Here is a 21,966-nt window from a genome sequence, read left to right on the forward strand (position 1 = left end):
AATCGGATCGGGAGGAGAGTAGCGGGGCGGGGCTGAGCGGAGGCGGGCGAGGGTTGAGGCTGAGGCTGAGAGATGCGTCGACGTGTCTGCCAGCTCGCGGGACGACGAGCGCAGGAGCCACCCACAACGACTCGACGCTCAACAGACGCGCACGCAGCCAGCCAACCTTTCTTCCCGTCCAATCCTACCCTACGCTCCACGACGATTAACGAGAGACGGCAGCCACTACACTCAGAGCGAGCAATTACACTCGCCAACCCATCTCGCTCGCCCTTCTCTCTCTCTCTCATCATCCTCGCTGCAGCCGTATATACGCACGCACGCACGCACGCCTCGCCATCTCGCGAGGGAGAATCCACGTCGTCTTCTTAGCATAGTCGTAGACGCAGACGCAGGCGCCGCGAAGTCGCTTTCGCTCCTTCGCTGATGAAGGCCTCGATTCCGCGCACGGCCACCTTCTCCTGGTCCCCTGCCTCCCTCTCAGCGGCCGAGCCCTACATCGTCACAGGAACAGTAGCGGGCGCTCTCGACGAGTCCTTCAGCAACGACTCTGTCCTCGAGATATGGCAGCCCTTTTCCCGCCGTGACGCCCCCGTAGCCACAACCACTACGAGCGCGAAGCTCAATCGCCTAGCATGGGGTTATGTTCATCCTAACCACCCGAAGGGTCTGCTCGCTGGTGGATTGGAGAATGGCCAACTTGCCGTTTGGGACGCAGACAAGATCATCAACGGGGGCGGCGGGGAAGCACAGTCGCAGATTCTCAAGAATACGACGCATACGGGACCCGTGAGGGGCCTCGATTTTAATTCGAATCAGGCCAACTTGCTTGCTTCGGGCGCCGTCAATGCAGAGATCTACATCTGGGTGAGCATAGAGCGATCGCAACGTAGACGAGGACCCCCCGCTAATACTGGAACCCTTCACACGCCCCGCTTCAGGACCTCACAAACCCCACCAAGCCCTACTCTCCCGGGGCCAAATCGCAGAAGCTCGACGAGATAACTTCGCTGCAGTGGAACGGGCAGGTGCCGCACATTCTGGCCACCTCGTCCTCGTCCGGTTACACCGTCGTGTGGGATCTCAAGAATAAGCGCGAAGTGTGCGCATTGGCCTACGGTGGTGGAGCGGGCACCGCGCTTGGTGGCGGTAACATTGGAGGAGCGAATGGAGCGCTCGCTGCTGGTGGGAGGAGGGGGATGGGAGCCGTTGCTTGGCATCCCGATGTTAGCACGCGTCTAGTGACCGCTTCAGAAGACGTGAGTACGCGGCGCGGTGTGGCCTCCAGCAGGCCACATTCCATCTCTGCGAGCCTCCCTGACTGACCTGTCTCCATCTCCTTTGTCTCGCTTCGCCAGGACTCCTCCCCGATCATCATGCTCTGGGATCTGCGCAACGCTCGAGCGCCAGAAAAGATTCTCACCGGCCATGACAAGGGAGTCCTCTCCCTCTCGTGGTGCAAGCAGGATGCTGATCTCCTCGTGTCGTGTGGAAAGGACAATCGTACCCTCGTGTGGAACCCGCAGAGCTGCGAAGTCATTGGAGAGATGGTGAGCCAGCGCCGCGAGATGCCGAGATACCGAGATGCACTGAGAGTTGAGGCTGACCTGCTTCTTTCCCCCCGCTAATCTCGCGCCCTGCACCAGCCCTCATCGTCCAACTGGTCCTTCGACACGCAGTGGTGCCCTCGCAACCCTTCCCTCCTCGCAACAGCCAGCTTCGACGGGCAGATCGGCATCCATTCCCTCCAAGCCACCAATCAGAGCGAGGACGACGCATCGCAACCCCCAGCCCCCGCAGCAGATGGCTCAGACATCTTCAACCTGCCCAGCGCCGCACCCACGTCGTCCAAGCAGACGACCGTACGTCAACCGCCCAAGTGGCTCAAGCGGCCCGTATCTGCCACCTTTGGCTTCGGCGGCCAGCTTGTCTCTGTCAACAGCAAAGCCGGCGCAGCACCCACGGTGCACCTGCGCGAGGTTGTCACGGAACCCTCGATCGTCTCGCGCGCCAAGCGACTGCAGGAAGCGCTTGACTCACAGTCCCTCGCCGACTTCTGCAACGAGCGATCTCAGCAAGCAGCCAGCGACGATGCAGCCAACTGGAAGGCGCTCCAAACGCTCTTCCGCGCCGACTCCCGCGACGAGCTCGTAGCGCTCCTCGGCTTCTCCAAAGAGGACGTGGCCGCAAAAGTCAACCGAGCCATCTCTGCCTACAAGACGGGCGGGCCTGGCGCACTCGCCGGCTTGTCGTCTGGCCCTGCCACCCCTCCTGCCAAGCGTACTAGCTCCACGACGAGCGACGCAGGCGACGTGACGCATGAGCCCGTCGTGTCCTTTGCACAGGACTCGGAGCCCACGCACAGCTCCACCTCCACTACGACGGCCTCTTCCAACGACGCCAAGACGACGGGCGCAGAGACGGACCCTACGGAGCCCAGCCTCTTCTCCGACGACAACAACGCCAACGCCGCCCCCGCAGCAGGCATCGAGTTTTTCAACACCATCTCCGGCGAGAGTGGCGCGGGTGTACGCTCAGCAGTGCCCGAGCGAGTCCTCGTCCCGCACTCCTCCTTCCCGCCCGCTTCGAGCGTCGCAGCTACTGCTGGCAGCCCAGGCCCTTCGTCCGTCGCATCGGCCGACCTGCGGGCTAGCACTTTCCGCATCTACCCCTCGGACGAGAGCGACGCGGACAAGCTTATCACGCGCGCCCTCGTGCTCGGAGACTTTGAGTCCGCCGTCTCCCTCTGCATCTCGACGGATCGCTTTGCGGATGCGCTACTGCTCGCCGTTCGTGGTGGCCCGGAGCTCTTGGCCCGCACGCAAAAGACGTACTTCGAGCGACGAACCACCTCGCTTCCTTATCTCCGCCTCTTCCAGAGCATCGTCTCCGACGACCTGACCGACGTGGTGCAGAATGCCGACCTCAACGAGTGGCAGGAGATCTTCGTCGTCCTCTGCACCTTTGCCAAGTCGGACGACTTTTCCAACCTCGCTGAGCAGCTTGGTCAGCGGTTGGAGTTTCAGTACGTCAAGTCTGCGGCGGGCACCCAGGCGGGGGAGCAGGCACGCGCCCATCGCAAGAATGCGATTCTTTGCTACTTGGCTGCGGGCAAGCTCGAGAAGGTGGCGGGAATGTGGATCGATGAGATGAAGGAGGAAGAGGCAGCCATTCGTAGCGCGCACAGGAATGGCGCTGCGCAAAGCGTGGAGCAGTCCGGCTCCCTCTACTCTGCGCACGCCGAGGCGCTTCAGACGTTCATGGAGAAGATTACGGTATTCCAGACTGCCGTGGGCTACGTGGATGCCGACCTGCAAGCGCCTACCACCAACCCGCAAGTCGCAGAGACGGGAGCACGAACGTACAAGCTCGCAGCGCTATACGACCGTATTCACGAGTACATCGAGCTCCTAGCCGACCAAGGATTGATCGAGCCGGCCCTCAAGTTCGTCGAGCAGACGCCCGCGGATTACGTGAGCTCGGCGGCTAGCTCGACGATGAATGGCGGGACGGGAAGTATGGGGGCTCATCCTGCGAGGCAGCGCTTGCTCCAGGCCAGCAGCGCGAGAGCTACCACCAGTAAAGCGCCCGCTCAGGCGGCCGCGACGGCGGCGTCGTCATCGCGTGGCTACACGCAGTCGTACGACCCCTACGGCGCTGCGAGCAACGACATGTATGGCGCCCCTCCCGCCCAGCAGCAGCAGCAGCCCAGCTACGGCGGCTATGCCCCTGCAGTCCCCTCAGTCCCGTCGATCCCGACCATCCCGACCATCTCGGCCCCCGGGTACCCCTCGGCGTACAGCGCCCAACCAGTTCCTCAAGCGCAAGCGCAAGCGCAGCAGTACGCTCCTCCGCAACCAATGGTCCCCGCCCCTCCCCCAATCCAGGAATCAGCCTACGCCCCTCCGCCCATGCTCGCACAACAGCAGGCCAACCCCGCCCCTCCTCCGCCACCGCCTAAACGTGCCGACGGGGGCTGGAACGACATTCCCGACCTGCCAGCCCCGCCCAAGCGCACCACGTCCGCTATGGGACAGCAGGGCGGCGCAGCGGGGGGGAAGAGTGCGCCCATCATGAGTCCATTCCCCAACTCGCCGGCCGCCACGCCTGCCTCCTTCCCCGGTCAGCCAGGACAGTACCACCACCAGCAGCAGCAGCAGCAGCCACCAGGTCCGCCTCCTCGCGGGGGCACTCCAGCTCAGCAAGGCCCGCCTCAGTACGGCCGTCCACCCTCGGCTGCAGCCCAGGCTCGTCCGCCTCCCCCTCCTCGAGCGGGTAGCGCCGCGAGCATGCGTGGACCGCAGCAGGGCGCGGGAATGGTTCCTCCTGTTCCCTCTGTCCCTACCTTGGGAGGGCCGAGGCCGGCGCAACAGCAGATGGGTCAGCCGGGCATGCCTGGTCAGCCAGGTCAGCCTGGTCAGCCGGGCCCGTATGGCGCCCCTCCGCAGCAGATGCAACAGCAACGCCCTCCTCCGGGTCCCGGACCGTACGGCCCCCCTCCCGGCCAGGCGCAACAGCAGCAACACCCCGGCGCGGGAATGATGTCTCCCCCTCCCCCACCGGGCGCTCGTCCCCCGCCCGGCGCACCCGGCGCACCCGGCGCACCAGGAATGATGCCGCGCTCGCAAACCCCTTCGGCGTCAGGCGCAGGTGCAGGCCCACCGCGCTCTCACACGCCAAACCCCCGCCAACCGGCAGGCGCAGCGAGCTTCAAGCATCCTCCCGGTGATCGCACTCACGTTCCCGAAGCGCTGAAGCCATTCGTGGGTCTCTTTACTCGCGAGTTCGCACGCATTAAAGCTCAGGCACCCCCAGCACAGAAGCGCATGGTTGACGATGCGGAGCGTCGACTCAACCTGCTCTTCGACTGGATCAACAACGGCCTCGTGACGGATCCCCGCATCGTTGAAGGTTTGAAGGGGCTCGTGGCGCCCGTGGAGCGTAGGGATACGCAGGCCGCCCTGAGCGTGCATGTTGGGCTGGTCACTGCCGCGAGTGGGGAGGTGGCGCAGGGTCTTGTGGGTGTCAAGTTTGTTATTAGTCGATTGGCCGCGTAGAGTGAGGCGGCGTGGGTGTGTAGACGTAGTCAAACGAAGAGGCGAGAGACGAGAGACGAAGAGACGATCTTTCGGTGCAATCAAGAAGTGACGAAATTTCTTTCAATCCCACCAGTACGAAGCTGAGCATGATCGTCCTTCCCCTTCTCCCCTGCAATCTCCATCCCCCCCTGCGGCACCTACTCGAATCGCTTATACGCATGCGTCTCGTACTCCCTACCCTTCCTCCTCCTCCCCTTATCCCTCCCCGCCCCCTTGGGAACACGGGGCTCCACCAATCCCCTAAGCACCATCCTATCCCACCGTTCTCGGAAAGCCCCGCCCGCATCGGCCCCTTCAGCCTTGAGTGCTCGAAGAGATTCGGTCAAGTCTTCATCCAGTGCAACGCGCAGCGCATCGCGTTGTGCCATGGATTGTGGTACGAGATGTTTGCCCGATCGTCGCCCCGCGAGACCTTCTGCTGCCATTCGATCCAATTCGGTGGCCTTGCGCGCTTCGCGGGTGGCGAGGCGTTGAGCCTCTTGTTTCTTGAGACTCTTGGCCATAGAGGGGAGTTGGGAGACGATGCCGCGTTGCATCTTCTGGGCTCGTTTCAGAGCGAGCTGACGTTCTGCCTCCTGCCTGCGCTGGTCCTTCAAGCGTTGCGTGCGTGTCTTGCGTTGCGGCGGCGCCGCCGTGTTGGTACGGCTTGTGGACGCCTCCTCCTCTTCCTCGTCCTCGTCCTCCTGCGCAGCCTCTGCATCGTCGATCAGCATGCCCGCCCATCGCTTCGCACCCTCTGCGCCCTCCGAATCCTCAGCAGCCGCAGCCCCTCCCGCGTTCCACTTCTCCTTGTACTCCCTATTCGCCTGTTCCTCGGCGTATCGCTTCATCTCAGCCTCGTATGCCCGTTGGAGGAGCTCCTCGTGGCTCTTTGCCGTCGGATTGTATGACTGGGCCGTCGTTGGCTTCGAGAGAGAGGGGAGGACACTACGCTTCGTAGACGACGACGTAGAGGTCGCACCCGCAGCCGCACCCTCAACACTCTGAACGGCACGCTGCCACGCATCCTCCTCCGGTGTGCGCATCACCGTTCCCTTGACACTCTGCATCGCGCGTTGCCCCTGCTGGACTTCGGGCTCCACAACTACGCCAAATGCACCCTTGATGTCGCGCTTTGCCAGGCGAGTGAGACGTTCCTTTTCGCTCTTGCTCATTTTGCCCGTCCCCTTGCGCGACGACGTAGCGGAGGAGGAGGACGAGGAGGAGGAGCGCTTCCCATTGAAGGCGGGTACGGCACTCTCGTTCTCGAGGACTTGTAGGCTCTTCAAGGGTCGCTTGGTGCGTTTTTGCCTCAGTCTGTTGCCTAGTGCTTCATCCCCTTTCGTGTCTAGCTCAAAGGGCGCAGCAGAGGAGGAGGAGGAAGAGGAGGAAGCAGCGCCAGAATCGATGAGACCCAACCGCTCTGCTGTTCGTTTCGACTCGAGGTGTGAGTCCACCTCTGAGAGGTCGATGTTGCGTCGCCAGGCTGCTTTGCCCTTGCGTGAGGGTTGGGGGCGTGACGCTGACTTGCCTGAGGAGGCAGAGGAGGAGGAAGAAGCGGCGGCAGATGTGCGTGTGGGCGGCATCCTGGCGATTGATGATGGATGGAGTGATGGCAAAGCAACAAAGTCTCGCACTCGCCGCCAACTCGTTCAATGGGCAGAGGAAATTTGCCTCGAGATCAGACGCGGCCCACGTGGCGACGGAAAGGGAAAGTTGAGAGCGGCGGCGGCTGCCAAAATGGCTCCTCTGTCCGCCCGCACAACTTCTCAACGTCGCCCTCGCTCCTTGCGACAAGATGGACCTTCAAGCTTCGACGTCTACCTCCATGGCCGGCTCATTAGACGACAGCCTCTTCATCGCCGAGGGGAATCTGGTCATTCTTTACATGGTGAGAAGAGACGAGCCACGCGATCAGCCTCGCATCCCCCTCAGCAGCATATACTCACTCACATCTTGGCCCCCCGCCCCAGTCGCGCGATCGTCCCCCCATCCCCTTGTGTGTCACCCCCGGCGCAACCTACGCAAACAACTATGGCGTCTTCCCGCACTCCTCCATCCTCGGCCAACCATACGGCTCAGTCCTTCACTCTGCCCCTCCCTCACGCGGTTTCGTCACTTTACTCCGCCCGACCCCGGAGCTCTGGACCCTCGCTCTACCGCATCGCACGCAAATCCTCTACGCGCCCGATATGAGCTTTATAGCTTCCAAGCTCGCCTTGGGTCCTGGAGCTAAAGTGGTCGAAGCTGGGACGGGGAGTGGGAGTTTTACTCATTTCCTCGCTAGGTGTGTGGGTAGCGATGATGGGGATCGCAAGGGCACGGCGCTAGGGTATGGGTGGAAGGGATTGAAAGGGATGGGCATTTCGGCAAAAAAGGGAGAGAGGGTACAGACGAGACCTCCCCGCAGCAGCAGCAACAATCAGGAGTCGGAGGCTGAGGATGGGTCGCCTGCTAATGAGGGCTCATCGTCCTCTCGACAGGCTTCCCCACCTTTCAAGGAGGCTCCCACCCCTGGCGCTGAGATGGATGCGAGAATCGCTCAAGCCCAAGCTCAAGCCGCTCCTACACCCGATGACGAGTCGGCTTCCTCCTCGTCGTCGTCGTCCTCTCCGCCAAACTCCCGCGGCCGCGTCTACTCCTTCGAATTCCACCTACAACGCTCCGAACGTGCTCGCGAGGAGTTCCTCTCCCACTCTCTCACCCCTTCCCTCGTCTCCCTCTCTCACCGAAACGTCTGTCTCTCCGGCTTCCCCTCCTCCTTGAACGGCCAGGCAGACGCTGCCTTCCTCGACCTACCGGCACCATGGGAGGCCATCCCCTTTCTAACGGCTGTCCTCTCCCCCTCTTCTACGACGAGGGTCTGCTGTTTCTCCCCTTGCATCGAGCAGGTCTTACGTACGGTGAAAGCGTTGAATTGTTGTGGGTTCAGGGAGGTGGAGACGTACGAGTGTCTTGTTAGGACGCATGAGAGTGTCTTTTCTGGGCAAGGAGGGGAGGGGAGGGATGTGAGCGAGGTAAAGGGGAGGTTGAGGGAGGTAGGGGAGAAGAGGAGGAAGGCTAGCGAGTTGCAGAGAAGACGCGCATTGGAGAGAAAGGCGCGCAAGGCCGGGCAGCAGCGCGATGAGGTTCGCGGCGAAGACGAAGGGGCAGACGAGGACGGCGAGGACAAGCAGCACCAGGAGAATGGAGGCAATGGCTCTCACTCCGCCAAGCGACAGCGCAGGGACGACTCACCCGCGGGCGACAACGAAGACGATGACGACGACGACGATCAGAAGGGCGCAACGTCCAAGATCACCATGTCAGGGCACGGTGTCCCCATCATACGCAGCAACGTTCACTCTCGCGTCCACCCGACGATGCGAGGCCACACGAGCTACCTCACATTCGCTGTCCTCCTGCCGCGATTCACCACGACCTCGCAATGACGACGAAGACGACGGAAGTGCGGATCATTCCATTGCATTGTGTAATTTAGCATGTCGTAAATCCTCTAGCATGTCCGTGCGTGCGTGCGGCTCGCGTCTACGCCCCCTCCTCCTCGTCGTCGTCCTCCTCCCGCCTAGCCTCCTCAACCGGCTTGGCGGGAACAGTCCACCAACTGGCAGCGATTGCCGTCTGGAGCAGAATGACTACAACGCACGCCCACGTAGTAGGCAGAATTCCCTGCGCAGCATCATCGTCGCTGCTATTGCGTCCGTTTCCCTCTCCCCTCGCCGGAGCACGCGCAGCTGTCCAACGCTCTTCGGCGAGAATGATGGCGCCACCTAACAGGGAGCCGAAGACGAGGGCAAAGATGCTCATGGCACGATGGCGTAGTGTTGATTTGGAGCGATCTGACCCTGGGATTAGCCCGCGGGGGAAGGAAGGGTCGGCACACATGTTTGCGAGACTCGAGGTGAAGACCACCGTTGTGCTGTAGGGGTTGGGAGAGCCTAGCGTTAGAGAGAGGACGGTCTGTGATCCCATTGGGAGGGCGAGGAGGGCTAGTGAGACGAGGGCGAGATTGGTTGATGGGCTACTCGGGTAGAGGCGGATGAGGAGGAAGTGCAAGGAGAAGAAGACGATGTGGCTGAGCGAGATGAAGAGGTACCAGCCGCGCGAGGGGGCAGAGTCATAGCAGCTGGAGTCATCATTGCGTCCCTCTGAGCGGGCACGCCGTCTCTTCAGCAGTCGAAGTAGGGCCGCAATCCCATATGCCCCTGCGCAGTACCCGGCCAATGCTACGACGCTCTTTGTCAAGCGACTAGTCCCTCCGATCTCCAACGGCCCGTCGCCTATCTCATCGATGAGCGCAAGTGCGATCTGTGTGAGGTTTCCCGTCATGAATCCGACCCATGTACGCATGCTGGCGAATGTAATGGCGTCGAATAGGCCAGTGAGGACGCATTGCTGTAGGAGGGCAGGCCACGATTCCGATGGGAGAAGGCGATCCGACAGGCGAGGAGGGGAACGATGCGCAGGTGGTGGGGCGCCGTGATTCGAGAAGAGGAGAGGGGTGGCCTCATCACAGTCCCGACTGGCTGATCCGTTGGCGCGCGGCATTGGATGAGAGGAAGGATGAATGCCAGGAATAGGATGGGAAGGAGCGAGAGTCGCTTCGCAACGACCTGACCAAGCCAAAAGGGTGCGCCACTCCGGGAGGGCGAGCTTGGCTTTCTCTCCGTCCGTCCGTCCTCGCATTCGTTCCACGTGGCCACTTCCGTCCTCCCACTCCCACCCTCCGCTCACACAGGCCACAGGCGCTTGCGTGGAGCCCGGCGTGGTTCTCGCGCTCCTTGTCCTCCTTCTCCTCCCTCATCTCTTCAGGATGGCCTCCTCCTCATCATCATCGTCATCAACCAGCCCTGCACCGCCGCGCTCCTTCCTACTCCCCTACACAACCCTCCAACCAACCTACCTCGATGTCCACGCCGACATCTCCTCCGGCTCCGTCTCAGCAGAAGACGTCTTCCTGAGCGTCTACGCGGAGAATGCTCCGTCCAAGAGCTTACATGCTACACTGCGGCTCAGCCAGCGGGAGGGTGATACCAGTGCGAGCCCACCGATTGCTCTGGAGCTGATAAAGGGGGGAAAGGGGTTGTTGAGTGTGAAGGAGGCGGATGAGGGGGGCGAGGGCGAGAAGGGAATAGCGAGGGACTTGTTCGTCTCGACTCCTGGAGCCTCGACTTCGGCACATCCACCTACCTCGCCCCTTCATCTACAGAATAGCCCCCATCTCCCTTCGCACGGGGTACGTCTACGTCTCCCCTGCGTCACGCTGTCTCGCCTCCTCAAGGGGACGCGCTCACAAGCTGCACTGGATCGCGGCGCCGGCGGATCTATCAGCGCATTCGATGTCGCGGCGTCGGAGGATGATGAGAGTGGTGGCTATTCATTCGTCGTTGCAGGGGAGGAGGCGGAGTGTCGATTGGGGTCCCTAGTCCTGCCGCAGAAGAGGGCGCAGAGCAGTACTGGTAGCGGTAGGGGCGATGCAATAGAGAGTGTACAGGAGAAGGCTCAGAGACGTATGGCGGAGAAGAGGGCGGCGGCGGCGGCTCAGCTCAAGATGGTCGACGTGAAAGGGCATGTAGGAGACGTAACGTGCGCTCGCTTCTTTCCCAGTGGCAAGGGTGAGTAAGGAGCAGCCAGCCACGGGCTCACTGCCTCCTCCTGATCCGTAGACGCTGATCCTTCCCCCTTTGCCCCCTCGCCTACAGTGATCCTCACGTCAACGAATGACGGGCTCATCCGCCTCTATCCGACCTCGCCTCCTACCTCGAGCCCCGCCCGCCAATTCAAAGGCCACAGGCGCGCCGTAAGTAGCCTCTCCATCCTCGGGCGGGGCAAACGTTTCCTCTCCTCCAGTCGAGACGGCACCCTCAAGCTCTGGGACGTACCAGGGGGAAAATGTCTACGCACCTTGCATACGAGCAGGGTAAGCCCAGTGGAGAGTTTGGCCATCTTACCGCTTCCTGCCAAGGATCTGCCTAGGGATGAGGGAGAGGCAACGGGGAGTTGGTTGGTATTGGCAGGTTGCGCTAATGGGTCCATTGAGCCATTCGCGCTGCGCATCGATGCCCTGCCCTCACCGGCGGACGAAGACGAGCAGCCGCAAGTGGCGATCCACTCCCTCTCCCTTCCCCACATTCCCCCCACCACGTACCCCTCAGACCTCCCTGATGGGACGACGGCGCCCGGCAGTACGGATCATTGGGCCCTCGTGCCGAGTAGCGCCGTTTGGGCGTTGGATATCATGCTCGCGCACCACGACAACGACGACAAGCAGGAGGGCGCATCGAGCTGGATTGTTGCAGGCACGAAGACGGGGCTTGTGCGACTTTTTAAGATTGGGCGTGAGGGGATGCAGAGGATTGGGGAGATGGTGGGGAGGATGCATGAGGATCGAGATGAGCAGGAGCAGAGCGAGGAGATGCCTGTGATTAGGGAGCACTGCATCGTCCGCCGCAATGACTCGGGCGTAAATGCTGTTCGCTTCGTCCCCTCAACCACCTCGCGAGGACCGCCGGACGTAGTCGTTGCCACAACGGATGGGACGCCCTATCGCCTTACGTGGGACGCGGCACAGGAGGACGCCGCCCTCACGCCGCGGGTGGCAGAAGAGTACACGGGGTGGGAGGCAGGAGACGCCGTCGAGGAGATTGCGCTGCTTGCAAGGGAGGGAGAGGATGTCAAGGTCGGACTAGCGGGCGCAGAGGGTTGCGTGAGGGTGTACTGAGGCGCGCGGGGCACGCCCGTGAATTAGATTGAATGAAAAAGGTGTCGCACCCTCGCTGCGTCGCTGCGTCGCTGCGTCGCTGCGTCGCTACGTTTGCGCTTTTACTTGCCCCGCTTCTCGTGCTCATCATCCTCGTCATCTTCGTCATCCTCGTCGTCACCAACATCAAAGAGCTGCTCGCTATCGTCTAGCTCCTCCCTCCCTCTCGCCGCCGCGGCGTTGCCCCTCGCAGTAGAAGAAGACGGAGGAGGGGGATCACGCCTCTGCCCGGCTTCAAGGTCCGTCTCCCCTCCGATGCGCACACGACGCTTCCCACGACGTCCGCCACCCGTCTCCTGCTCATCGTCGTCGTCGTCTTCGCTCAGTCTCTCCTGATTGGCGACGAGATGGCTCAACTCATGCTGCTCATCCAAGGACCCCTCCCCTCCACCACCATTGAGCGCAAATGACCCACCCTTCGCACCCGCGCCCGCGCCCGTGCCCGCACCTGTGACCCCGCCTAAATGCAACCCCCTCTGCATCATCCGCCTCCTGCCCCTCAAGAGGAAGCAAGTCCCGAACCCCACGAGCAGGATAAGGAAAACGAGAGCCGCACTCCCCGCATTATAGTACGCGGCCCACTTAGCCTCTTCGGCTACCTGTGCCTCACTCTTCCCATCTGCGCCCACGATCATCCCTTCCTTGCCTTGCTGACCGGGCGATACCTCCCCCACCCCGCCTGCAGCGCTAGGCGGCGGCGCCGGGCTGAGGACGAGTCGTTCCCTCTCCCCCTCTAGCGTGCTAGGGATCAAAGCGCTAGGTCCAGCCGCACCGCGCACGAGGTCCTGATCCCCTGGCGCAGACATCCAGCGGAGGATCATATCTGCCGACTCGAGGGGCTTGTCGAAGCCGACCATGTGGCTCGCACCGGCTACGGAGACGAAGGTGAGGTTGCGCGTTTCCTGCCACCAGCCGGCTGAAGTGCCATTGACTGTCCAGCTTCGCTTGGGTGGGGGCGAAGAGCCCCACCCTGTGGTCCCGGACCAGTGGAGGTTCTGTACCACGCGTTCTACGCCGATCCAATTGCAGATCAAGTCCTGGTCGCCTGCGAACAAGAGGACTTTGATCCCTCGCTCCAGTAGCCCAGGTAGCAGCGTAACGCTCGCTGGCGAAGACTTGTCGCTTAGCCCTGCAGAGACGCGAGAGGAGCACTCGATCCATGCTTCCGGGTGGTGTGTTGCCGATACGTGGAATGCGTTGCGTACCTCTGGTTTGGCCAGGTAGGTATAGGTGGGGGCGAGGGTGGGTGGCCAATTCATGCCGCAGGCGGGATGGGTGTCGCTTAGACGGGTGTCGTAGATGTTTATGCATCGACCCGGTGATGAGGAGGAGGAGGAGGAAGGCGATGCAGGTTGATAGGTGAGCTCGATGATGTCCTGTAGTAGACCTTCGCAGCCGTCAATCTCTTGCGGGTGCTCTCCCTCCTTGAGCTTTCGCTTCTCTGCCTCGCAAACGTCGTTCTTTGGTTTCATCTCGTTGTATTCGCGCCCACCCTTTTTCCACACGCCGCTCTCGATCATCATGTCCAGCTCTGAACCTGCCTGGGAGCGAGGGTCAATGGCTCCATTGCCTATCGCAATGCCTTGAAGTGCGAGCGGGTTCTTGGGGTCTGCCAAGAGGGCGTCGGCCGTGTAGGGGATGTACTGCCCCGCGTAGCTTTCCCCGGCGATGAAAAAGTCGCAGCCAGCGTCGGCGCCATACTCGGGGAAGACTGCAACGAACTGCTTGAGGAAATGGACGACGTCCTTTGCTGCTGAGCCGAGACTGTGGGCGTATCCATCCGTGCTGGTGTAAGAGAATCCTGTCCCCACGGGCTGGTCGAGGAAGAGGACGTCGGTGTACTCGTTCCATGCTCCGCCGGGTACGGTCCACTCGAGGCGTTCCTTGATTGTCATGCTGGGTCGAAATGAGCCGATCTCCATCATCAAGCCGTCAAAGGACGAGCAACCAGGCCCGCCGTTCAACCAAAGCATTAGTCGCCTCTTTTTGCCCGCACCGAGATGACGTGCCTTTTCGAGGAAGAAGTAGAGGTGGGCATCGTCTTTGGCATCGGGTCGAGCGGGGAGATAGCCTGCGTAGGTGAGCAGGGAGGACGAGTTGGCCAGCGAGGGGATGCTATGGACGAAGAAGTCTGCCGCGGACGGTATGCTGGACGAAGACGAGGAGGACGCCATCGTGGCGAGGATGATGGTGATGGCGAGGAAGCCAAAGAAGAGGCGACAGCTGCGCACGCTCCACGCTCCACGCTCTACGCTTCAACCTCGCAACCAACATCCGCCCGCCCGCCCGTCTTGTGCACGGAGATGGACGCCGTCGCCCACGTCGCGTGGCCCGCCGCCCCGCATCGGACGACGCAGCTCCAAGAAATCGAGTTGCGGGCTGACAAGGAGGCGAGCGAGGGGGAACGGAGACCTTGATCACTACCATCACCTACCCGGCCCACAGCATGGCATCGTCAAGAGCATCAACGTCGAAGGTCTTGCTGCGCTCCCTCTCGTCCTCGTCTGCAGCTCGCCCCCTCTCTGACATACACCCGGCATCCCCCTCGCCCTCGCCCAACTCGCAGCGCACCCAGTACGGCCAACCTCTTCCCTCTTCTCATCCTCACCTCTTCCCAGCCTACGATACCGCCCTCCCTTTCCCCTCCCTCTTCCCTCAACGCAGCCTCACCCCTTCACACGACTACCACCACTCCCTACGCGGCGATGCAGCCTCATCACAGCTCACCCCAGGCATCACCCGCGCTGAATACGAGGCAAGGCGCCGCAACCTCGTCGATGCCATCCCAGACGGCTCAGTCGTCCTCGTCATGGGCGGACGAGTCAAGTATATGAGCGGAGCAATCTTCTATCGCTTCAGGCAAGCATCCAATTTCTTTTACTTGACCGGCTTCAACGAACCGGATGCTGCCCTTGTGCTTGAGAAGCGGGCCAGCACTCCTCGCGGATTCAAAATGACCATGTTCGTCCCTCCGAGAGAGGCAGGGTACGAAGCTTGGAACGGGCCAAGAACAGGCACGGATGGCGCAGTAGATGTCTTTGGAGCAGACGAGGCCATTGATATAGATGGAGATGGGCGCTCACTCCTCGAATACCTCAAGGCCACACTCCCTGGCGCATCCACCATCTACTACGATCCGCCACTCTGCCCAACAATCCCTCGCAAGACGTCCAAGCTCACATCGAGCAACGCAACCACATCGCAAAACCTTCTCAACTACCTCTCCCCACCCTCCCCCTCTGCACTCGACATATTCTCAAAGAAGACCGACTTCGATGCCGTCGTCAAGCTATTGGCAAAAGCGCACGACTTGGCCCCGCTCTTGGACTCGCATCGCCTCATCAAGTCTCCCTCCGAGTTGAGACTAATGCGTCGCGCAGGGCAGATAGCAGGTTTGGCGCATAACAGCACGATGCGCTTCTCCCAGTCCCCAAGCGCAGGAAGCGAAGCAGCCCTCGAAGCCCACTTCGAGTACACGTCCTCCCTCCTCGGTGCACAAAGACCCGCCTACGTGCCCGTCGTCGCCGCGGGGTCAAGAGGTTGTACCATCCACTACACGAGCAACGATCATCCAGCCCCGCAAGGCAGCCTCGTAACAATAGACGCCGGCGTTGAGCACGCAGGTTACACGAGCGATATAACCCGTGCATGGCCGACGAGTGGTCATTTCACCGAACCGCAAAGAGACCTATACTCTGCCCTCCTCTCGGTCCTCAAACAGTGCACCGCACTAGCTGTCGCCAATAATGGTTACTCCCTCGCATCCTTGCACAGACGATCCGTAGAGCTACTTCGCGTCGAGCTGCGTCAGTTGGGCTTCGACCTGGCGCTGGGCGAGCTAGAGCGATGCTTTTACGCGCATTATCTCGGCCATTTCCTCGGACTCGACCTGCATGACACCCCGACGGTATCGAGGGGTACGACTCTGAAGGAAGGAATGGTCATTACGGTCGAACCGGGCCTTTACATACCAGAGGACACGACGGGGCTGCGCAGTGTTGTGCCTCGCGCTTTTAGGGGGATAGGGATCAGAGTCGAGGACGATGTGGCTGTTGGGCGCGGGGAGAATGTGGTGCTCAGCGCAGAGGCGGTGAAAGAGGTAAAGGATGTAGAGGCGGTGTTGCAGGGGTGGGGGGGAGAGGAGGTGGAGAGAATGGTCAGTGCTGGGCAGGCCGGATTGGGATTCGATCGTGGTGTGGAGACGAGGCAGAGCGTGTAGCGGCGCCGTGATTCAGCAGCGACGCCGTGAGGTCATGTATAGATTTGAGCATAGAGCATGGAATATGGATCGCACAGTAGCGCACGCGCGATCGCGCTCGCGCACACACAAACACACACACGCGCCTAGATGTATCGCTCCCCACCCAGCTCGTCGCGACGACTGATGCTCCCAGCATCAAAGTAGGGCTTCTCCCCTACGCTCACGACGCGCGTGCCCACACGATGCCCTCCTTTGCTAAAGTAGTCGGGCGTAGCAGCATGGAAGACACAGCGATTGTCAAAGACGACTAGCGTGCTCTTCCCTTCGCTCGTGTCCTGCCATTTCACCCTGGCCTGCGCAGCGTGCGTCGTAGCCACCTGATCTAGGAGGTAGGCGCGCAATAGCGTCGACTCGTCGGGTCGTAGGCTGGGGAAGGACTCAAAGTGCGCTCCCACGGCGAAGAGGCTTTTCCATCCTGTCACAGGGTGAGTACGGATCACGGGATGCGTAGCAGACAGGTCTCCGCCGACGTTGGCTGCGTGACCTCTGGGTCCAGCATGCACTTGGAACCCGCCCTCCTTCGCCATGCGTTGGAACGCAGGCTGGGCGTAGCGTCCTTCCAATCCTTCGAGGAAACGCGCAAAGGCCGGGCTGAGTCGATCATAAGCCTCGTAGCCGCTGTAGAAGACCGTATCGCCTCCACAGTCCACGTTCGTGTGGATGTTGAGCGTGGAGAAGTCAGAAGGGTACGGCTCAAAGGTTATGTCACTGTGGATTTCTCCAGCGGCACCGCCTTGGATTTGGGCGAGGCGATCGTCGGTCTTTTTGCGGAAGTTGGAAGAGATGACGCCTGGCGCGGGGGTCGCAGGAAGAGCGGGTCAGCCTTCGGTAGATGCGATCACGCCGATGGCCTCGCGCAACTCGCTGATCGTATCGTCTGCGCTCGCCTCGCCATTAGGCCCCGTCGCACGATAAGCCTTGTCGCGCTGCCCATTCAACACGGGGTGGATGTGCAGACCAGACTCCTCCGGCGTACCAGAGAGAAGGGAGAGTCGGGCGGTGAGCTCTTGTTGCTCTTGCGGGGTCACGCTCTGGTTGCGAAGGGCGACGACTCCGCGACGGGAGGCTGGCGGCGAGGACGACGAGGGGGGGTTGAGCGCAGCGCGACCGGAATGCTCGAGGCGCTAGACATACTGATAATGGCAAGCTCGCGCAGCTTTGCATCCGATTGCGGGTCTTTGAGGAGGTCACGCACATCGAGCGTCGTATACTCGCGACCGATGACGGGGGTGATCTCCTCGAAAGGGATATCGTCTAGGATGCCCGTCAGCTGGAGGGGGACACGGTGCTGAGGCGAAGGCGAAGAATCGCCGTTGGTGGTCGCGGAGGTAGCGATGGGTGACATTTGCGAGGAGGCGCCGCTGGTGGTGATGATGAGGAGTGCGGGTAGGTGATCGTCACATCTCTGGCCTTGATATCTTCTCGAGCGAAGATAAGGGGCATGATCCATCTCCCACATGCCCTCGTTGCGCCGCGCTTGCTCATAGCTCGTCATCATCACGCCGACGGTTCAGCCAAGCGCGTCCCGTCGAATCGGCTAGTCTCCCGCCGTCCGCGGCAGGTTAGCTCGTCATTCTAGCAAAAGTGACCCTGACGTGCGAGGTGGCCATTGTGAGGTTGTCGAGCGGCCTTGTCGACCCGAATTGCGAGCAATCGACGCTGCTATTACCGCGGAGGGTTGTGGGATGGCGAGCAAATTGGCCTCGCGGTCGGGCGACATATGGTAGCTCGGCGGGGTAGCAAACGTGACCCTGGGGTGGCCGTCTTCAGCGGCTTTAGTCCCCAGTATTGCGAGCAGATGACGGCAGCAAATGACAACGAGGACGACCAGATAGCGTGAGAATCGCAAGACGATCATCGTGATCGTGACCTTCGCGGCTCGTGTGCCTCGCTTTGCGGTCAATTGACGCCGCACACGACCGCGAGTGATCGAGGGATGGCGTGATGCGAGATTGCTCAGCGGAGGCCTATCCATCAGCTTCGAGGAGGCGATAGCGTCGACGAAAAGTAGAATATCAGGACACTGGCTCGTACGCGCCTTGCTTTCCTGTCGCACTACCATCTCCCCGTCATGTCCGCAGCCAACAGCTCGCGGCCTGAGCCTCACGATGCCCTCATCGTCGAAGGCGGCAACGCGTTGACTGATTCGCAGCGCGCCGACTCGTCGATCAAGAGCGAAGGTAGCACCGAGAGTAAAGGCGAACGCAGCGAGGCGCCAATGCCCTACATTCCTCCCCTAGCCCCAGACGACGATTGCGAACCACACTCCGTCTCCTCCCTCTTCTCCCGACATCGCGCCGCCAACCTCGACGGCATCGCGACGCGCCGCTCAGTCTTCGACGACCCCTCATTCGCTTCGGCGTACACGCCCCACCCTCAGTGGGAGGGCAACTCTCGCCTCGACCCCTTGTGTCGCTGGACGTATCGCGAGGAACGCTCCCTGATCCGCAAGCTCGACTGGCGCATCCTAGCCCTCGCCTTTGTGATGTTCTTTGCTATGGACCTCGATCGAGAGAACATTGCCCAGGCCAATAGCGATGGAATGTTGCGCGACCTGGGGCTGAGCACGGCAGACTATAATCTAGGCCAGACGCTCTTTCGTGTGGGATTTCTGCTCGCCGAGCTACCCAGCCAGATGGTGGCTAAGCGCGTGGGGGTGGACAGGTGGTGAGTGTTCACGCTGCGATGCCTCAGCCAGCGGCGAGACCTGTACTCACGTCAAGCCTGCCGCGCACGCACACAGGGTACCCATCCAACTCATCGCCTGGTCTGCCTTCTCGATAGCTCAATTCAGCATGCGCTCTCGAGCCTCATTCCTGACGTATCGCACGCTCATCGGCATCTTCTCCGGCGGCTTCATCCCGGATATGGTGCTGTGGCTCTCCTACTTCTACACCAGTCGCGAAATGCCCGCACGCCTCACCATCTTCTGGCTCTCCAACTACCTCGTCAAGATCCTGGGCCCATTCGCCGCACTAGGCTTGCTCAAGCTCCGCGGCTACGGCGGTTACGCAGGGTGGCGCTACCTCTATGCGGTGGAGGGGTTATTTACGCTCCTCGTGGGGGTGTTTGCCCTCTTCCATATGCCTGCCGGGCCTACGCAGTCGCGCAATTGGCTCTATCCCCGCGGGTGGTTCAGCGAGCGACAAGAGACAATCATGGTCAATCGCGTACTGCGGGACGATCCGACAAAGGGGGACATGCACAACCGTCAGGGTATCGATTGGCCGGCCTTTAAGCGCTGCCTCCTAGACTACGATCTGTGGCCCATGTATGCGCTTGGCTTCACCTTCCTCATCGCCTCGATCCCCGTCCAGCAGTACCTCACGCTCGAGCTCAAGCGACTTGGCTTCACCACATCAGTCACCAACGCACTCTCCATTCCAGGCCCGGCACTGGCTGTTCTGATCATGATGATCCCGCCCATCGTGAGCGAGAGGCTCAATCACCGCACCTTTGTGTGCGCAACGGAGAACCTCTGGTCCATCCCCTGCTACGTAGCGCTTTTCCTGCTCCCCGCAAGCGCCAGTCCCTGGGTCTACTGGGCTATCGCGACGCTCCAACTCGGCGCGCCGTACGTTCAACCCCTCCAGGTAGCCTGGATAGCTCGCAATGCCGGTAGCGTAGCCAATCGCTCCGTCTCCGCTGCGGTGTACAACGTCGCCGTCCAGCTCGGCGTCATTGTTGGCGTCAACGTCTACCAGCCCAGCGATGCTCCCGAGTATCGACGGGGCAATCTGGCAATGGCGCTGCTCTGCTCGGGGGTACTGCTCCAGTACATCGGGGTCTACCTCTACTATCGCTGGCGCAATGCGAGCAAGGCGAGGCTGTGGGATCAGATGACCAGGGAGGAGAGGGTGGCCTACCTCGACGCGAACAAGGATGCGGGGAACAAGAGTCTGGCATTTCGATTCGCCCTCTAAGCGTCAAATACATGGCGCACTGCGGGCGAGAAGCGTCGAACGTCAGCGCGGCGTTGGCTATTACTTCCTGTCCGCCGCACTCACTCTTCTCGAAATCAATCGTCCCCAGTCCGCTGGCCGGATCCCACCCTGCGCTCGCCTCGAAGCCCAAGTTTGCATCGTTGCCCGGGCCACACCCGTAAATGCCGCCTTGCGTTACGTCGGTGAAAATTTCGTCGGCGTGACGGTACAGGAGGGGATTGACCCAGCCTACCGTTCCTTTGCCTGCGCGCTTGCGGGCGGAATTGAGGAGGGCGACCATAGCTGGCCGCGCGAAGGAGTCGTGCGAGGGGTCAGCAATGGGCAGCTTCATGCTGTGCATCTCGCGCTTGCTCACACGCCACGGTATTGACGCTTGCCGACGTCCCGTCACCCACCGCATCCTTGCCATCCAAGATGACACGGTGCAACGACCCTTGAGCCGCCACGTCAGGATACCCTCTGCCAGCAGCATTGAAGTTTTCGCGAGGCAAGGCGCTCTTGTTGACGTAGCTGCTCACCGCCTCACTCTGCCAATCCGGTCTAGGGAAGACGCGCGAAAATCCGCCTCCACCCCAGAATCCCACCTCCTTCTTGTCGGGCACGACTTCCGGGTCGAAGTGGTAGGTAGCTCCCACGCTGAGGATGTAGGGACAGCCATTCGGGTATGTAGGGATGAATGGTGGGCAGTCTTTGGGCCCCACCGTGGCGCCATTGACCCCATTATCGCCGCTCGCAGCGACCAACGTCGTGCCTAGCGCAGTAAGGTGCATCGCCGTCTCGCACATGGCCTGCGCTGCCTCCTTTGTCGCTATCGTCCTCTCCGTCAAGCCGTACGCCATTGCGAATACTGCGGGCCCTTTTTCATCCTCCATCAGGTAGTCGAACGTGGTAGCAAACATGTCCTTGTCATAGTCGCCGGTCACGTAGAATCGTATAGGCGTAGGCGCCGTCAAGCCCGCGATGAGCTGAGTATCGAGCGCAGATTCGCCGCTCCCGCTGTCCTCGCTATACTTGCCTCCATTGATCTCGATGGCCGCGGGCTTGAAGTCGTGTATCTCTGGACGGTAGCGCGAGAGGAAGAGGTCGAGGTCTGATTGGCGAAATCCGCGTGTTGCGGGGGAGCGAGAGACGGCGAGGATGCCTATGCTAGGGTCGTCGGGACGGGTGGAATTGGTGACATTGGCGAAGTTGTAGAGCTGGGAGAGGCATTGAGGGATACGTTGGTGACGTTGCAGCAGGATGGGGCGATGCGGCGTAGAGGAGGAGCTGCTGCTGCGCGAGCGGTGGGGTGGACAGACGGCTCGATCCTGGCGTCGTTTTGCTGGAGTACGAGCTTGTGAGCTGACGACGAGGAGAAGAGGACATGTTGCGAGAGATGTGAAGGTAGCGTGTGTGAACCTTTGCGAAACCAGGAAGTCGGCATTCAGCTCATCTCCTTCGACCTTGCGCGCCGCACCGTCTCACCTCGACGCTCAGCATGTTGCCCCGCTTGTTCCACTTGTATTGCCTCCCCTCAAGCGTAGCCTCGACAGCATCTCTTACCGTCTTGTCGATGCTCGTGTACTCGGTGAGCTCATCAAGGGTCAGCCAATTGCCGTTGCTCTGCGCAATGTTCAATACTCGCGCCTCCAGGTCATGATGGCGGTGAGAGTGGAAGTGATGCAGCGTCTGCTCAGCCGCGACGAGGTGGCAGAGGCAGGAAAGGGATGCGATCAAGGAAGTGAGGAGAAGCATGGCGAGCTTGATACGAAGTAGGGTGTGTACCTGCTTTGCGAGTTCGAGAACGTCTTTTGGGCGCCATTATGGAGCCGTACCCTCGAAGTACCCTCGAAAGAAGAGCGGCCCGCAGATGGCAATGAGGATCGAAAGGAGCTCACGCCGCCCCTTCACGCCGACGCCGCCTCTCCGCTCGCCGCCTTTCAC

General features: G+C 61.2%; 10 protein-coding genes across 10 annotated transcripts; 5 read left to right on the forward strand and 5 right to left on the reverse strand.

Annotated features, from left to right (window-relative positions):
• Positions 1–171: 171 nt before the first annotated feature.
• BDZ90DRAFT_243311 (hypothetical protein) lies at positions 172–5,170 on the forward strand. Its single transcript, XM_025507429.1, has 4 exons — positions 172–867; positions 942–1,259; positions 1,359–1,550; positions 1,647–5,170. Exons 1-4 carry the CDS (start codon positions 427–429, stop codon positions 5,055–5,057), a joined length of 4,362 nt encoding a protein of 1,453 aa, XP_025359894.1. The 5' UTR covers positions 172–426; the 3' UTR covers positions 5,058–5,170.
• BDZ90DRAFT_234130 (P60-like protein) lies at positions 5,021–6,693 on the reverse strand. Its single transcript, XM_025506904.1, has one exon. The coding sequence runs from the start codon at positions 6,662–6,664 to the stop codon at positions 5,237–5,239; it is 1,428 nt and encodes a 475-aa protein (XP_025359895.1). The 5' UTR covers positions 6,665–6,693; the 3' UTR covers positions 5,021–5,236.
• A 147-nt stretch (positions 6,694–6,840) lies between these two features.
• On the forward strand, positions 6,841–8,964 carry BDZ90DRAFT_234131 (tRNA methyltransferase complex GCD14 subunit). The gene is made up of 2 exons (XM_025506905.1): positions 6,841–6,969; positions 7,052–8,964. The coding sequence occupies exons 1-2, from the start codon at positions 6,877–6,879 to the stop codon at positions 8,507–8,509; spliced, it is 1,551 nt and encodes a 516-aa protein (XP_025359896.1). The 5' UTR covers positions 6,841–6,876; the 3' UTR covers positions 8,510–8,964.
• Positions 8,525–9,684, reverse strand: BDZ90DRAFT_234132 (hypothetical protein). Its single transcript, XM_025506906.1, has one exon. It carries the CDS (start codon positions 9,624–9,626, stop codon positions 8,607–8,609), a length of 1,020 nt encoding a protein of 339 aa, XP_025359897.1. The 5' UTR covers positions 9,627–9,684; the 3' UTR covers positions 8,525–8,606.
• Positions 9,685–9,866: 182 nt separating this feature from the next.
• On the forward strand, positions 9,867–12,233 carry BDZ90DRAFT_234133 (WD40 repeat-like protein). Its single transcript, XM_025506907.1, has 2 exons — positions 9,867–10,693; positions 10,781–12,233. Exons 1-2 carry the CDS (start codon positions 9,892–9,894, stop codon positions 11,797–11,799), a joined length of 1,821 nt encoding a protein of 606 aa, XP_025359898.1. The 5' UTR covers positions 9,867–9,891; the 3' UTR covers positions 11,800–12,233.
• Positions 12,129–13,985, reverse strand: BDZ90DRAFT_210263 (alpha/beta-hydrolase; the record flags this gene model as incomplete). Its single annotated transcript, XM_025504069.1, has 1 exon — positions 12,129–13,985. A coding segment is annotated over one exon (1,857 nt), but the record flags the coding sequence as incomplete, so codon positions are not given.
• A 282-nt stretch (positions 13,986–14,267) lies between these two features.
• Positions 14,268–16,167, forward strand: BDZ90DRAFT_234134 (hypothetical protein). The gene has a single exon (XM_025506908.1). It carries the CDS (start codon positions 14,285–14,287, stop codon positions 16,055–16,057), a length of 1,773 nt encoding a protein of 590 aa, XP_025359900.1. The 5' UTR covers positions 14,268–14,284; the 3' UTR covers positions 16,058–16,167.
• Positions 16,087–17,742, reverse strand: BDZ90DRAFT_234135 (TauD-domain-containing protein). The gene is made up of 3 exons (XM_025506909.1): positions 17,234–17,742; positions 16,965–17,165; positions 16,087–16,889 (listed from the first exon to the last, which is right to left on the reverse strand). The coding sequence occupies exons 1-3, from the start codon at positions 17,595–17,597 to the stop codon at positions 16,183–16,185; spliced, it is 1,272 nt and encodes a 423-aa protein (XP_025359901.1). The 5' UTR covers positions 17,598–17,742; the 3' UTR covers positions 16,087–16,182.
• Positions 17,743–17,964: 222 nt separating this feature from the next.
• On the forward strand, positions 17,965–20,022 carry BDZ90DRAFT_281517 (MFS general substrate transporter; the record flags this gene model as incomplete). Its single annotated transcript, XM_025509367.1, has 2 exons — positions 17,965–18,766; positions 18,843–20,022. The coding sequence occupies exons 1-2, from the start codon at positions 18,171–18,173 to the stop codon at positions 20,020–20,022; spliced, it is 1,776 nt and encodes a 591-aa protein (XP_025359902.1). The 5' UTR covers positions 17,965–18,170.
• Positions 20,023–20,271: 249 nt separating this feature from the next.
• Positions 20,272–21,777, reverse strand: BDZ90DRAFT_262349 (subtilisin-like protein; the record flags this gene model as incomplete). Its single annotated transcript, XM_025508471.1, has 4 exons — positions 20,272–20,325; positions 20,406–21,315; positions 21,374–21,441; positions 21,508–21,777. 4 exons carry the CDS (start codon positions 21,775–21,777, stop codon positions 20,272–20,274), a joined length of 1,302 nt encoding a protein of 433 aa, XP_025359903.1.
• Positions 21,778–21,966: the final 189 nt, after the last annotated feature.

This window comes from Jaminaea rosea (genome assembly GCF_003144245.1).
Source record: "Jaminaea rosea strain MCA 5214 unplaced genomic scaffold BDZ90scaffold_15, whole genome shotgun sequence".
NCBI classification, from domain to species: Eukaryota; Fungi; Basidiomycota; class Exobasidiomycetes; order Microstromatales; genus Jaminaea; species Jaminaea rosea.

Excerpts from the sequence above, each read along its gene's own strand:
- BDZ90DRAFT_243311 (XM_025507429.1), top strand. The coding sequence starts at position 427 with ATGAAGGCCTCGATTCCGCGCACGGCCACCTTCTCCTGGTCCCCTGCC. Across the intron at positions 1,260-1,358 it reads TAGTGACCGCTTCAGAAGAC|GACTCCTCCCCGATCATCAT; the intron begins GTGAGTACGCGG and ends TCGCTTCGCCAG. Across the intron at positions 1,551-1,646 it reads GCGAAGTCATTGGAGAGATG|CCCTCATCGTCCAACTGGTC; the intron begins GTGAGCCAGCGC and ends GCCCTGCACCAG.
- BDZ90DRAFT_234130 (XM_025506904.1), bottom strand. The coding sequence starts at position 6,664 with ATGCCGCCCACACGCACATCTGCCGCCGCTTCTTCCTCCTCCTCTGCC.
- BDZ90DRAFT_234131 (XM_025506905.1), top strand. The coding sequence starts at position 6,877 with ATGGACCTTCAAGCTTCGACGTCTACCTCCATGGCCGGCTCATTAGAC. Across the intron at positions 6,970-7,051 it reads ATCTGGTCATTCTTTACATG|TCGCGCGATCGTCCCCCCAT; the intron begins GTGAGAAGAGAC and ends CCCCCGCCCCAG.
- BDZ90DRAFT_234132 (XM_025506906.1), bottom strand. The coding sequence starts at position 9,626 with ATGCCGCGCGCCAACGGATCAGCCAGTCGGGACTGTGATGAGGCCACC.
- BDZ90DRAFT_234133 (XM_025506907.1), top strand. The coding sequence starts at position 9,892 with ATGGCCTCCTCCTCATCATCATCGTCATCAACCAGCCCTGCACCGCCG. Across the intron at positions 10,694-10,780 it reads CTTCTTTCCCAGTGGCAAGG|TGATCCTCACGTCAACGAAT; the intron begins GTGAGTAAGGAG and ends CCTCGCCTACAG.
- BDZ90DRAFT_234134 (XM_025506908.1), top strand. The coding sequence starts at position 14,285 with ATGGCATCGTCAAGAGCATCAACGTCGAAGGTCTTGCTGCGCTCCCTC.
- BDZ90DRAFT_234135 (XM_025506909.1), bottom strand. The coding sequence starts at position 17,597 with ATGATGACGAGCTATGAGCAAGCGCGGCGCAACGAGGGCATGTGGGAG. Across the intron at positions 17,166-17,233 it reads GCGCGAGCTTGCCATTATCA|CCTCCCGTCGCGGAGTCGTC; the intron begins GTATGTCTAGCG and ends CCTCGCCGCCAG. Across the intron at positions 16,890-16,964 it reads GAGCGCAGACGATACGATCA|GCGTCATCTCTTCCAACTTC; the intron begins GCGAGTTGCGCG and ends CCCCCGCGCCAG.